We start from the raw sequence: 14,587 nt of genomic DNA on the forward strand, positions 1-14,587 counted from the left end.
TCAGTGATTTCCAATAGCAAGGCTGTTGGACCTTCGTGTGCCTTGAGTGATCACCATGTGTGATGCAATATGTCTAATTTCATTGACTTGGTACATCAATTATGTATTTACTGCAGATGTATCAGATCTTTAAAAATGTCAATAGTTTGATGGAAAACATGTGTTTGTTTCTTTGGTGGTGTGTCATGAGTTTTTGGTTATTTTTTTCATGTATTCTTTTTTTTGGGGTTGAAGGGATAGATAATTGGGCAGATGAAACAGTAGTCCAGATCACTAACATCGACAACCCTCATTCACATGTATATTAGATTAAATAAACTTTATGTTTCTCATACCTACAAACCACACATTTTTCGACCGTTACTTTTGCACTAAGACAGAGCTGTGAGAAAAAAAGAAACAAATTGTCCCAGAAAATAAAAAGTATAAGGAGGCGCACTGTCATTGATGGACGTTCCATACCTACCGCAATGGGTTGAAATCTGCAATAGCGAGCTGAAAAAAATAAAACATTTTAAATAGAGTTTACACCTAATTCTCCAACACACAGAGACTTGAAACATATTCATACAAGTTCAAAGAAACAAATTAGTTTAATCTGTCAGTGTCCAGTGTCTCCCGGAGACATTGGCTGAGAAGATTGCTTATTTGAATTGGACTCAATGTAAGTCCACTGCTTCTCTCCATTTTGATGTGCAAAAAAAGGCTTGGGCTATGGTTAAAATGCCTGCAGGACACTTCCCTGGTGGGGTATTCCAAACACGACCCATTGGGAGAAGTTCTGTCTCTTTTGGCATTTTTATAGTTACGCGGTAAGAAAGGGGCTGTTTGCGCCGCTGTGGGCATGACCATAGCTGACTAAATTTACGGCTAATGGAGGGATTTCCTTTCTTCTCCTTTAAGTTCAGTGCATGAGAGATTCACATTTGACAAAGACAATATAGAGAGTGAGTCACTGGAGTTCAAGCAGCAGGACGAAGTACGCAAAGTGCATTTTCAAGGAAGGTGGGCAGATGATTTAATGTTGACCAGGATGTTCACTGTGAATTGGGAACTTTGATACTGCCTTCCAAGCAATTTACAGTAAAGTCTCATTATATCGATATCGGATATATCGATAGTCCCGGTTATATCGATACTATTTCTATGCACGCACGGAGAAAATTACATGCAAACAAGGTCGGATATATCGATAGTCCCGGTTATATCGATATTTTTTCGGACTCCCTTGAATATCGATATAACGAGACTTTACTGTATTTGTGTCCATGTTGGATTTAAAAACTACGATAATGATGAAAAGATAAAGAATGTGCCCATCGGTGCAACAAGTTCACCCTGGTTCCATCAAGCATAAATTTCACCCAATTAATTTTGGGAATAATAATAATAATAATAATAATAATAATAATAATAATAATAATAATAATAATAATAATAATAATAATAATAATAATAATAATGAATGCATTTTGTCCCCTTTGTGATTGTGTCCCACTTGCCGTTGATTTTCTTCACCAAAAAAAATATCAATAAGTTAGTTTTGAAGCCTGAAATGAATTAACTACTTTCCTTCTACATTCCAGTTCATTGAGAGGTGAATCTAATAGTTTTAAAATTAATAAATATCCATAACCAAGAAAATATTTCACTGTGTACCGTAGCTACTCCATGGGTCTCAAACTCCGATTCTTGAGGGTCTCGATTTCCTGCTCGTTGTTCCTTTCTCCCTGCTGCAACACACCTTATTCAAATGATCAGCTCATTAGCAAGCCCTGCAGAGGGCTGATAAGGGCCCTGGTCTTTCAATCAGGTGCGTTGCAGCAGGTTGAGATGGAAAGCATACAGGAAAACGGCCCAAGAGTCGTGTTTTGTGAGTCCTATGATCTACTCTTTCCATGATATCCAAATGGTTTAATCCTTTAAGCAACAAAGTAGCAAAATTGCAACAAGCAATTTTCACCATTTGCCTAAATCCCTACCGTTTTTCATGCTACAACCTTTGAAAATGTCCAAACTCAACATTTTGGCGCCCAAAGGGTTAAGATGGAACTGTATTATTGATGTGCATTTACTTTGCATTTCCATGTGTCATTACACGTGCTTACAGCATGCTTTTCAAATAGTGAGGTGCCGCCCCTTCCACCCTACTCGGCTCCATCAAATGGGGCGCGTTTGACCTTGGCAGACATGCATTTTATGGTTTTTTACTGTCCTAAAATAAGGTAAAATTGCGCCTCCAATACACTAGGGGGCAGCGACACTCACATTGGTAGAGTGTGAGCACCAAGATGTCGGGGTTTTGTTTGCACTGAGCATGCGCAATTTATTCATAGAGCAGTGTACAAGTGTAAGTATGAAATGTAGTGATGGGAGACGGCGATAAAGAAACATCAAAAGTCTCCTGAGAGCTAAGACTAAGAAATATGGCGAAGTGTATGTAGTGCTTGGCTTCACTGACTACAGTGGGAGACAAGGAAAGACCTGTGTGCTTGTAGCGTCTAAACATTTTGCCAGTGGACAGCATGAAGCCAAATAAATGAAGGCGTGACTTAAATACGTTACACTCCAATCATGCTGATGAGCCGCTTTAGTTTTTTGAGAACGCACATTCAGTAAACCAGCGAGTGTTGTTGGCATAAGAAAGCGGTGATCAAAACGCAGTTCCTAAGCCACTTGCGGCTCTTTAGCGCCACACAGTGGCTCCTGGCACTTTTCAAAAAATGTTTGACAATTGGAAAAACATCAGGGAGGGAAATATACATGGTGTCTGTAGGAGATCAAACTTGATACAAGCATTCTTAACGTTTTCCAATGTTATAAAAATGTGGGGTCAGACGTGTTGCGCTAGTCATTCTGGCATGCGTCCTAGCGTTTTAACAGTAACCAAAATGGTAGCTATTCGTCGCGATTGTGACTACTCACAAGAGAATATGATGCACAAGGTTGATTTGCAAAATATTATGACTAACTTTTTTTTCATTATGCTTTTTTTCATTATGCTTTTTCATTATGCATTTATGCAGATGCCTGCTGGAGTTTCAATCGAAGCATAATATTTTTCAATGGCTGAACTTGGTTCATCGCTTCTCAGGGTGTGAGAAGTGGGATGGTGAAATCAGCAGGAAGCCAGGTGTTGAACAGAAGAAGTTATTTTAATCTTGTAGACAACAGAGACATTACGGGATCAGCCGAGGAGGGACAGAAAGGGAAAGAGAGTAAAAGACGAACTGGGGTGCGACGCAACAGGATGTGACGTAATGGGGTGTGACATCATGGAAAGGAAGGCAGGATATGATGTATCAGGAAGTCCAAAACAAAACAAAACAATGCAAACATATGTTTAAAGATGTTCGTATAGCGAATTGCCCCAACAGTTACCTTGTAGAAATAGTCAATATTTTCGGTTTTGTCATCATCACACTTAGTTTTACATATGTATTCCTTTAAATATTCTGGAGCCCTTTTTTGTCTTTTAGGAAACCTCCTTCCCTGTTCTGTCTGAATATTGCCTGTTCCTACTCTCTCTTCAACAATCGGTTCTTTGCTTTTCTCAAGTTGATCTTGACTATGTTTGATTTCCTTTATGGGTACTTTACTGTAACTGAATATCGTCCCACAAGTCACAACCACTTTGAGTTTGACCATCTGTGTTGTTTTTCATAAAAAAATTCACCAGTCTTTTTCAGGACTTTTCTTGTCTCGGGGTAGTACCCATTATAGGCTGGACTATACTTATCATAGCCTACAAAAATCCCCTTCTCACATCTGGAATCTAACTTCTTTTTATCCTGTTTGTAAATGTAACATTCACAGCCAAATATTTGCATGTTAGAAAAGTCGGGTGCCTTTCCTGTAAAAGCCTGGTAAGGTGTCTGCTGTAGCCGCTGTTTGTAACATCTCTTGCGAATTTGAGCGGCCGTTTGTACAGCATATGTCCATAGTTGCTTAGGATGGTTACTTTCTAACAGCATGCATCTCGACATCTCAAATAGTGTCCGCCAACCTCTCTCGGCAGTACCGTTTTGATGAGGTGAGTAGAGTGCACTCGTCTCATGCCTTATCCCATTCTTTCTTTGTAAAGATTGAAACTCTTGCCCAGTGAACTCGGTGCCGTTTTCGGGTCAGATGCATTTTATTTTTCCATATGGGGCTACATCGGCTATTAATTCTTCTATGGACTTTGTCATGTCAGCCTTTGCCTTAATAAAATATGGAAAAATCATGCCACCGTGGTCATCAGTGAATGCTGTTGAGTAGTAGCCATTTCTATCTGTCGGTTCTAGAGGACCGCACAGGTCTGTGTGCACTAGCTGTAGCATAGTTGCAGCTTTAGCATCTGCATGTCTGTTCCTGCTCTGTGTCAACTTGCCCTGTGTGCACATTTCACAGTTTTGATTAGGCTCGTGTTTCCCCTCTAATAGACATTCCTTTCACCACTTTTTCTAATTTAGCAACATCTTCGTTACAATGACCCAGTATTTTGTGCCAAGTTTGGATATCATAACAACTATATGCTTCATCAACATTTTTCTCTTCTATTGTGTTTAGGTATTACATTCTACCATTCACCTCCATTTTGAATTTTGTCCCATCCCTGTGGACTAACCAGTCATCAACGTCTTTGAAGCGGACCTCTGCTCCACTCGCTGTTGCTGCTTTGACGGAGAAGATGTTCTGTGGAAATGCTGGGATGTAGAGCGCTTGCTTGAGTCTCGTCTTCACGCGTCGTCCCTCGCTGTCCAGCAAGTAGACCTCAGGCTCTCCTCTCATCTTTGCCATTCCGCTTACCTTAGTTCCGTCTGCGAACTCAATGATGTGGTCCTCGGGTTTGAAGCTCTTGTCGACTGTTTTGAACTTCATCATTTAGATTGAAGAAGAAGGTGTCCTTTCTATTAGGAAAGGCACCCTTCATGACGTTGCGGCCTCGTCCTCAACCGCGTCGGCCTTGATGTGGCGTTTCCCACCTTCTTTCCTCTCTTCTCGGCTGGAAAATGCCAGGACATGTCCTGGCCATGTGCCCTCTTTTACCGCAGGTGTAGCACACGATATCAGCCAGGTCCATTTTCCTTCCTCTCCCTCTCCCATGCGGTTTTGTAGTCCCGCTGGTTTTCATTACATTGTCTTCGTTGGCACTCTGGTCACCTTTTCCATACTTTTCTATAGTCTTAGCTTAGTTTTGAATTCGCCAAAAGTCATTCTGTCATTAGTTTGGGTGACGTACACAACGAACTGTTTGTTAGAGTCAGGAATCGCTTTTAGCACTATGGCTATCTGATGCCTACCGCTAATGTGCTCTTGTGCTCTTATTAATGAGGTGAATACAGTCTCTGCTCGGATAACATAGTCTGTGACCGTCTCCTAGCTGCCTTTTCGGAGTGTGGAAAGTTCGCAATACAAACTCACCACCCGTGGTTTGTCCTTTCCAGCATAATGCTCACAGAGAATCTTCAGTGCTCTTCTCCCGTCACGTTTTGCGTCCCTCATGACCAGCGATATGTGTCATGTTATTGTCCAGCCATTGCACCAACTTTGCATATGCCTTTCCATTCTTAGCCTTGTCTTCGGCGAGAGCTTCTTCGCTGTCTCCCTCAATGTTCGGGACGCCCAAAATAACGTCTCTCAGGCCTCGCAACTGCATGTGCGCAAGGAACATCGTCTCAGAGAGCTCATAGTTTTTCTCATCGCCATCGAACAAAAGTCTAAACCAGGGGTCACCAAACTATGGCCCGCCGGCCATATCCGGCCCTTCAGCACATTTGGCCCGGCCCTCTGAACAATGCCAGAGATGCGATCAGATTTTTTTCCCATTTGGCCTCCAGTAAAATAAAAAATCCTTTTACAAGTCAAAGGTCGGTTTTCGATCATTATCTGTTCCTATTTTAATCAAAGTAATCAATGTATGTTGTTTAGAATCATGATTGAACAATACAAGCACGCCTGCTCACAATAGAACGCTAAAGGAGTCGGTCACAATGCGACGCGACACAAGAAAGTGACGTATGAGGAAGTGGAAGGGAGTCCGGTGGTACATTGAGGTGCGCTCAGTTTGGCGCTCTATTTGGTCCCAGACCCGTTTTCTCTTGTAAACCTTCCTGTCAAAGAGAAAACGGAATAATGGCGAAAGGTTAAGTAAGAGAAAAATTGATTCCGCATACAGAGTATTTAACCTCCAGTGGACAAACCATTATTTTTATGTTCAATGCAAAGAAAAGGCTGTTTGTCTCATCTGTCAAGAGGCGGTGGCGGTATTCAAAGAATACAATCTTCGCCCACACGATGAATCCCGTCACAAAGAGTGTACGATAGCTTGCAAGGCCAAATACGAGCAGACAAACTCTCAAAGCGAAAAGTGGACTACTATCTCAGCAGAATACATTTGTACGCCAAGTTCAGCTCAAGAAGGCGGGTCTGCTTTCGGGTTGCTAAGCTGATAGCAAGCAGCGGTAAGCCTTTCACGGACGGAGAGTTTTATCAAAAATGTATGGATGCTGTCGCGGAGGAGTTGTGTCCCGAGAAGAAAGATGCATATAATGCCGTAGGTCTGTCGGCCAGAACAATCACCACACGCGGTGAAGAAATCGGGATGAATGTATATGCCCAGCTGCAGCAGAAGACGAAAAAAATTGACTTTTTTCATTAGCACTGGATGAGAGAACGGACGTGAAAGACAGCGCAACTGCTCATTTTTATTCGTGGAGTCAGCTGAAACGTTGAGATATGCGACGAGCTGGCAGACCTCCAAAGTCTCAAAGGGACTACAACGGGAGAGGATATTTTTGACCAAGTGTACCAAACCATGGAGAAGTTACAGAACTGTGATGGTCTGAAAGACGCATTCAAGCCCAACAGTCTCATTGACTTATATGTCGCCTTCCCAAACGACACATATTCAAACATCAAAAAACACGCAATGAAAATGTCCACAGTTTTTGGCAGCACGTATATCTGCAAGAAAAGCTTTTCTCACATGAAACTGCTGAAATCTCCGATGAGATCAAGTTTGACAGAAGAACATTTGCATCAGTGCTTGAGACTGGCTGTAACTAGAATGGAACCTGATATTCAACTTCTCACCAGCCAGATGCAGACCCACAGTTCACACTGATGAACATACAGTAATGTAAATTTCTCCACTGTGAGACTAATAAAGACAATCCAATCCAATCCAAGTCTCGTTATATCGATATTCAAGGGAGTCCGAAAAAATATCGATACCGACCTGCATTAAACAAAAGCCGCCAAAAGAGGGCAGCCAAGCGCCATATAAGAAACGGAGCTGGCCATTAGCTCCCTTTTTTTTTGGGAGATGTTCCCCCATTGTTGCCTCAAAATGACACATATAATTCTTTAATGATTGTAAACCTGTATGCTTTAATCTTCAGAACTACAGTGTATTTGAAACATATTCATAACTGGATGTGTAACAAGAAAGCATATTATCCGAATCTGAAGCCATTGTTTGGTTTAACAAGCAATGCAAGACGTCTTGGCGTGAAGTCATTTTTATTTGCATTTGAATAAAAAGTGACATCGGCTGTCCTTTAATACACAGTATGGAATGTTAATAATTTTCAAAATCATCGCGCTTCAGCAGACAAAACAAGAAACATTGTTGCAAAAAACGATTTGCAACTCACCACCAGGTGGTGATCAGTTGACAGTTCCGCCCCTCTCTTCACTCGAGTGTCCAAAACATGAGGCCGCAAATTCGATGATACAACTATAAAGTCAATCATCGAACTGCGACCAAGGGTGTCCTGGTGCCACGTGCACATATGGATACCCTTATGTTTGAATAAAGTGTTTGTTATAGACAATCCGTGTTGAGCACAGAAGTCTAATAACAAGACACCACTCCTGTTCTGATCGGAGGGGCCATTCCTCCCAATCACGCCCTTCCAGGTCCCACTGTCATTGCCCACATGAGCATTGAAATCGCCCAGCAGAACAAGGGAGTCCCCAGGGGGAGCGCTCTCCAGCACACCCCCTAAGGTCTCCAAAAAGGATAGGTACACTGAACTGCTGTTTGGTGCATATGCACAGACAACAGTCAGAACCTGTCCCCCCACCTGAAGGCGGAGGGAAGCAACCCTTTCGTCTAATGGGGTGAATCCCAATGTACAGGCGGCGAGTCGGGGGGCAATAAGTATGCCGACACCTGCTCTACGCCTCTCACCGTGGGCAACTCCAGAGTGGAAGAGAGTCCAACCCCTCTCGAGAGGGCTGGTACCGGAATCCAGGCTGTGTGTGGAGGCAAGCCCAACTATGTCTAGTCGGAACTTTTCGACCTTGTGCACCAGCTCGGGCTCCTTCCCTGTAAGAGAGGTGACATTCCACGTCCCCAGAGCTAGCTTCTGCAGTCGAGGGTCGGACCGCCAGGGTCCCCGCCTTTGGCTGCTGCCCAGCTCACATTGCACCCGACCCCTCTGGCCCCTCCCATGGGTGGTGAGCCCTTGAGAAGGGGGACCCACGTTTCCTCTTCGGGCTGAGCCCGACCGGGCCCCATGGGTGTAGGCCCGGCCACCAGGCGCTCGCCAACGAGCCCCATCTCCAGGCCTGGCTCCAGAGAGAGGCCCCGGTGACCCGCGTCCGGGCAAGGGAAAACCAAATCCATTTCTCTTTTTCATCATATGGGGTCTTCTGAGTCGTACTTTGTCTGGTCCCTCACCCAGGACCTGTTTGCCATGGGTGACCCTTGAAGCCCCAGACAACCTAGCTCCTAGGATCATTGGGACACACAAACCCCTCCACCACGGTAAGGTGACGACTCATGGAGGGTGTATGCTTCAAACCTCGCTTCAAAAATATGTGCATTACAATAATGTGCTCTTCCTCCCTCCACCTATTTATTGTATTCTATTTGTGATTGTACTTTATTTATTACAGTACCTATGCTTTTCTGTGACTGTAGAGTGTCCTTGAAAGCTTTGAAAGGCGCTTAAAATGTAATTTATTATTATTATTATTATTATTATTATTATTATTATTATTATTATTGTGGTTGTTGTAGCCATTACTGTAAACACGGCACATTTTTTGATGTAAAAAAATTCATCACAAATTATCTTCTGTATTTTAGTTGTGCAAGTGATTTTTTTTTATTGCGCTCTTGTATTGGTGATCAGTTTGGCTGCATTATTATCTATTGATTTTATGTCATTTTATTTTTCAGTGTTATATTGTTTTACATGTATATAGTTTAAATAACGATTTAATAGAGCTATTTTTGTTGTAAGTTGGTCCATATTTCTTTTTTAATTCTACTATATGTTACTATGGATGCCGTGTATGCAGAGGTGTACTAATAACTAATTTATAAACAAATTATACTTTTTATAGTCGCGCAAGGACTGGGGGGCATGATAGAAAATAATGAAGAAGCACTGGCTTCGTCATAGTATTGCAGTTTGCGAATTTGCAGATCAATTCTACTGTGAACAATTAGACACTAGAGGTCGCTGAATCCATTCTAAACGTCTTTGTATCGTTTCCTGCACGCGACATGGATGTTTTAAGTTTGCAACGATGTGTCAGTGAATTCATTTCTGTTCATTAATGGAGTGCTTTATCCAGCTCTATAGCATCCAGATGTCATGCGACCTATAAAATGTTAAGTACCAGCAAATATATTTTGCTGTAGTTGCGTCATCGACAGTGGTTATTTTGAAACAGCTTTATGGTCACTCACAATGTTTTCAACTATCTATACGTTCAAATCTTATCTAATTTGATCGGATGTGTCCTTGGAGGCTTTAGTCCCAACGACTATATGATAAAAGACCAGTATAAGAATTTGTAGTCGACTCTGGCTGTCTAGCTGCATATTTTGGATTTAGAATATTGTTGAATTTTGTCAATTTATCCAAGACGAGTCTTAAAATCACCAAATACTAATGTAGTTTTATTTTGATGATTTTTCATCCACGCCTATGTGTGCGTACATTGCAGGATCAATCAAGAAAACAATAAACAGATCAGTTGCGAAATAAACAAAAAAGAAAAAAACTTTCCCACATGGATTCCGAGTCGCTATAGTCCGGCCTTTGGCTCACTGTTTGCAAGTGGATGTCATGAAATTGGGAAGCACCAAGTGACCGTGTGGGCGTGTTCCAATCGGCCAAACGGGCTCTTGCTTGCTCTTCTGTGGAGTCCAGAGCGCAAAACGCACTTCAAGAGGGCGCAAACTCACCTCACACCCCGAAGCGCAGACCATCTCCGGCTCAGGCGGACCCTTTGTCCAACAGAAGAAAAAAACATACGAGTTACTCGACATTCGACATCTCCCACTACTCTCCAGCCATGTTTGCATTTCGACTTATTTCGCTTTACGTGGGCCTTCTTCTGGTTTTTCTCTGGAATATACCCTGTTTTCAGTCAGCTGCTATCATCTCTCCCTCAACACCGAAGAGGAACAGAGGAGCCAGAATCCCTCATCAGGGCGGACAAAGGTCAACCAAACTTCTAAAAGACATCTTCGCATCTTCCCATCAAATGACGAGCCAGCACAAAGAAGACACTAAAGACGACGTGGTGCCGCACGAGTATATGCTCTCTATTTACAGGACGTACTCTGCAGCGGAGAAGCTCGGGCTAAATGCGAGCTTTTTCCGCTCCTCTAAATCTGCCAACACCATAACAAGTTTCGTGGACAGAGGAACAGGTTGGTTTGGCCGCCGCGGCCAACAAAGTCACATCAATCTTACACAATTTTGGGGTGGTTCCCTGGCGTAAATAATAATAATAATAATAATAAACAATGGAGTGCAAATAAGGAAAATGAACGACTCATCCAGTCAGTGTCGAAAAAACGATGCGGATACACATGAACTCACTTTAACAAAACGTGACTTTTCCTCTTTGACTTCCCGCTGTCGGTACTACATTTAACCCCTGGTTAACACGACAGTAAAAACTAATTGACAAGGTCTCTATACGAAGGTTGTAAATAATGCAAGTGCGTGCATATAAAGAGCTACACGTGATAGACCCCCCAGCCACCCCACCCCGCAGTTATCGTCGGCAAAACCACCACACTTGTGTTTTCCATGCACAAAACCCCCATATGCGTTCGGAAATGAATTGAGTGCATTTTCACATCGGTAGGCCGGTAGCCAATCTGTGTCGGAAGATGGGTACCCTCAACAGGTGTTTGAGCCATTAATAGTGTGGTGGTTTTCAAGTGGTTGTCATTTTTACTCTCGTGCAATATTGCACTTAGTGCAATTTGAAGTTACCATGCGACTGCGTATACCATATCTTTATTGATCGTGGAAAGTGACATTAATTTCTATGAATAATTTACCATTTACACAAACAACAATTTGTGCACTTTCTGGTGTTTGCACTGGAATGTATAATAGGCATTCCGTATGAAAATGTGATTAATACGCCGTCAAAAAAGATAACCTTATTGGTTCCAGCTCCACCTTCAAAACTGTAAAAAAGACACGATTGCGGCTGTAGTGTGAAGACACAAAACAAAGTCGCCACGAGTTTTCGAGCTCGTACTGGTGTCTGCTTCTTGCTGTGTGAACTGATTCGATGGGGGGAGGGGGGTGCCGTACTCTTCGCCGGTGATTGTGATGTGGTGTGTCACTGTCTCTGACCCCGAGCTCGGACCCTCTGAGAGTTGCATGGCATCGAACGGCAGATTGGGTTATTTGAACTCAGTGATCTAATTGAGTGTGCATGTTCTATCAAACACTGTCTTCTTCCCTAATGGCTCATAGGCCGCGATGAGACAACACCACATAAGCGACTTGGACGGTTAAAAGAAAGACGATGCCATACAAGACAAACAAACAAACAAACCGCTTCATCTGCTAGGAATATATATATATATATATATATATATATATAATTTCTTGCATATTCTGCAAAATATGTTTCTTCCTCTCTTACACATTTTTTTCTTTTTAAGGTCCCCCAAAAGTATTGCCTTTTGCGAAGTAATCCCGCTGTATTCAACACTGTACTTGTATTTAACACAAAAACTCAAGGCAAAATTATCAATTGACGCTGGATTTTATGCACAAGCATGCGCTACGCCAGAAAGCTCCATCTTGTTGTTCGTGTTTTTGAAAATATTTACACTCTGAATAATTATTTTAGCGGAAGATATCATGTTCTAAAAAATAGACGTGCAAGGCGATTTCAAATAAAAACATATTCACTGTGGTATCATTAAATCTCATTACAACGCAAGTTCGTCTTCTAATTGCCAATGAACCATTGCAAAATATGATTTTCATTTACTGACAGACAAGAAAACGTGGGTAGACGGCAATCTAACGGAATCTCGATATTCAGAAAACCTGGAACATTCTTGTCTGTCAACACGAATATGTCAGTAATTTCAACAGGCTGTTCACCCGGTCTATTCAAGGGGCATTTTAAGGGGGATGTTGTCGTTGGCAAGATGCGATGAAATATAAGAGGGGAAGTGCTTTAATGAGGAAGGTGGGAATTCGGGCTGTTAATTCTTTTGGGTGAACTTGGATTCGATTTTGTTTCAGGCCTTTTAAAAAAAAGTAGAAAAGAAACGTAATGTAGACCAGATCCGAAGTCACAGAAACCAGCACACGGTTTCAATCTGTTTTTTTACGGGTTCTGTCGCCAGGTCTATTTAGAATAGCTTGTACAAATCACGCAAGTGTGCGCACGCAGCCTTGTCACTTTTATTTTTCAAAGACATTTGCTACGTATTTGGATATAATGCTGGTCAATTGGGCCAGCGTTTATTGAAATGCATTTTCCAACCCTGAAATAAAGTATTTGAACCACATCATGAGTAGTATACCATTTATTACATTTTCTTCAACTAAACACAATTCTGTGTTTTTAAAACTCACAATAAATACAACCACGGAACATTGAAGACCAGGATTTATTTTTTATCTCAGGAAAACACCTGCCCGTCGGTATGTCCACTTGTTCGTCCTTGTTTGCTATCGCTTTTAAAGTTATATTCAAATGATATTTTAAAAACTATGTTTAAGTATGCCCAGCCATAAATCCGCTTTTTAGCGAATTACATATTCTTGGTCGGACTTACAAACTTTATTTTTTCATAACCACAGCGCTCACATTGATGGAATATTTGCACGCCCCACCCGTCCTTCCCGGGGTGCTGCAGAGTACAACACATTAATTGTGTCTCGTTCAGCGGAGTGTATGCTGCCTTTGGCCGATTAAACGCACAACACTAATTTTACCCAACGTTATTTTGTTGTAATAGTTAACGAGACTCTGAATTGGAAGACCACAAAAGCTGCAATTTGACAATTGAAACGAAATGCAACGTGAATGAATTTGACTAATTTTTAAGACATACCCCAGTAAATAAAAAAAGGAAAGACTAGCAAGCAAACGACCGCCTTGCAAACGACCCCGGTCCTTTGTGCTTTACACTGAGTAAGTAGCTGGGTATGCGTGACAGCAAATAAATTAAATAGGTCCAAACGTGTGGATCTCGTAGGTATATAAAATAAAGAAATACATTAGAGACTCTAGAAAACCAACTTTAATGATGATTTGTAAAAAATAAGTTTAAGCATTTTAAAAACTCTATGGTCAAGTTGATTAACTTCTTGTGTATGAAAAATGTTTTTAAAGCATAAAATAGGCACACCCTTCTTGTATTTGCCCTCCATGTTGGTTTAGTGTGAGTATTGTGGGGAAAACAGAGGGGGGGGGAGGCTTCTGTGAATCCCCTCCTTCCCTATTCTGAACACTGTACACCCTAAATGAATCTGACTGTCATTATTTTCTTCTTTTATCATTGCAGACGATCTTTTCCACCCTCCTCTGCGAAGACAAAAATATCTGTTTGATGTCTCAACCCTTTCAGATAAAGAAGAGCTGGTTGGAGCGGAATTAAGGATATTTAGGAGAGCATTGGGAGACTTCAAAACAACAGGCCTTTACCACATCCAACTTTATCCCTGCAGCTCTGATATTTTGATGGACTCCATGCTGTTGGACCCTTTGGACTCTACCAAGTCCAGATGGGAGGTTCTGGACGTGTGGGAGATATTTAAGTCTCATAAGCATCAGCAGCAATCCCCTCATCATCATCATCATCATCGTCATCCCGAACATAAAGGGAACCAGCTCTGTTTTCAGCTCAGAGTGACTCTTGGTAATTCCGACACTGAGCTGGACCTCAGGGTGTTGGGTCTGGACAGGAGCGGGCGGTCCCAGCAGGAGAAAGCCATTCTGGTCGCCTACACCCGCTCCAAGAAAAGGGAGAACTTGTTCAATGAGATGAAGGAGAAGATCAAGTCACGGAGGTCTATCAAGGAGACAAAGGTGGTGAGAGCGTCAGCGAAGGAGGAGGAGGACTTGGAGGAGGAAGGAATACCCCTGAGGGGGGACAGAGGGGAGGGGCCCCGGAGGCGGAGGAGGACAGCGCTGAGCAACCGCCATGGGAAAAGACATGGAAAAAAATCCAAATCGAGGTGCAGCAAAAAGACGTTACATGTGAATTTTAAAGAGTTGGGCTGGGATGACTGGATCATTGCACCCTTGGACTACGAGGCGTACCACTGCGAAGGGGTGTGCGATTTTCCGCTCAGATCCCACC

General features: G+C 42.3%; 1 protein-coding gene across 1 annotated transcript in view; it reads left to right on the forward strand.

The window, feature by feature from the left end:
- Positions 1–10,172: 10,172 nt before the first annotated feature.
- Positions 10,173–14,587, forward strand: part of gdf6a (growth differentiation factor 6a) — a 5,976-nt gene continuing 1,561 nt past the window's right edge. Inside the window, exons 1-2 of the mRNA XM_088998473.1 lie at positions 10,173–10,663; positions 13,790–14,587. The exon at positions 13,790–14,587 is cut by the window's right edge and continues 1,561 nt beyond it. Coding sequence (XP_088854599.1) covers positions 10,303–10,663; positions 13,790–14,587 — 1,159 coding nt within the window. The 5' untranslated portion in view covers positions 10,173–10,302. The remainder of the gene's footprint in view (positions 10,664–13,789) is intronic.

Source organism: Hippocampus bargibanti, linkage group LG06 (assembly GCF_051943395.1).
Source record: "Hippocampus bargibanti isolate YZ-2025 linkage group LG06, ASM5194339v1, whole genome shotgun sequence".
NCBI classification, from domain to species: domain Eukaryota; kingdom Metazoa; phylum Chordata; class Actinopteri; order Syngnathiformes; family Syngnathidae; genus Hippocampus; species Hippocampus bargibanti.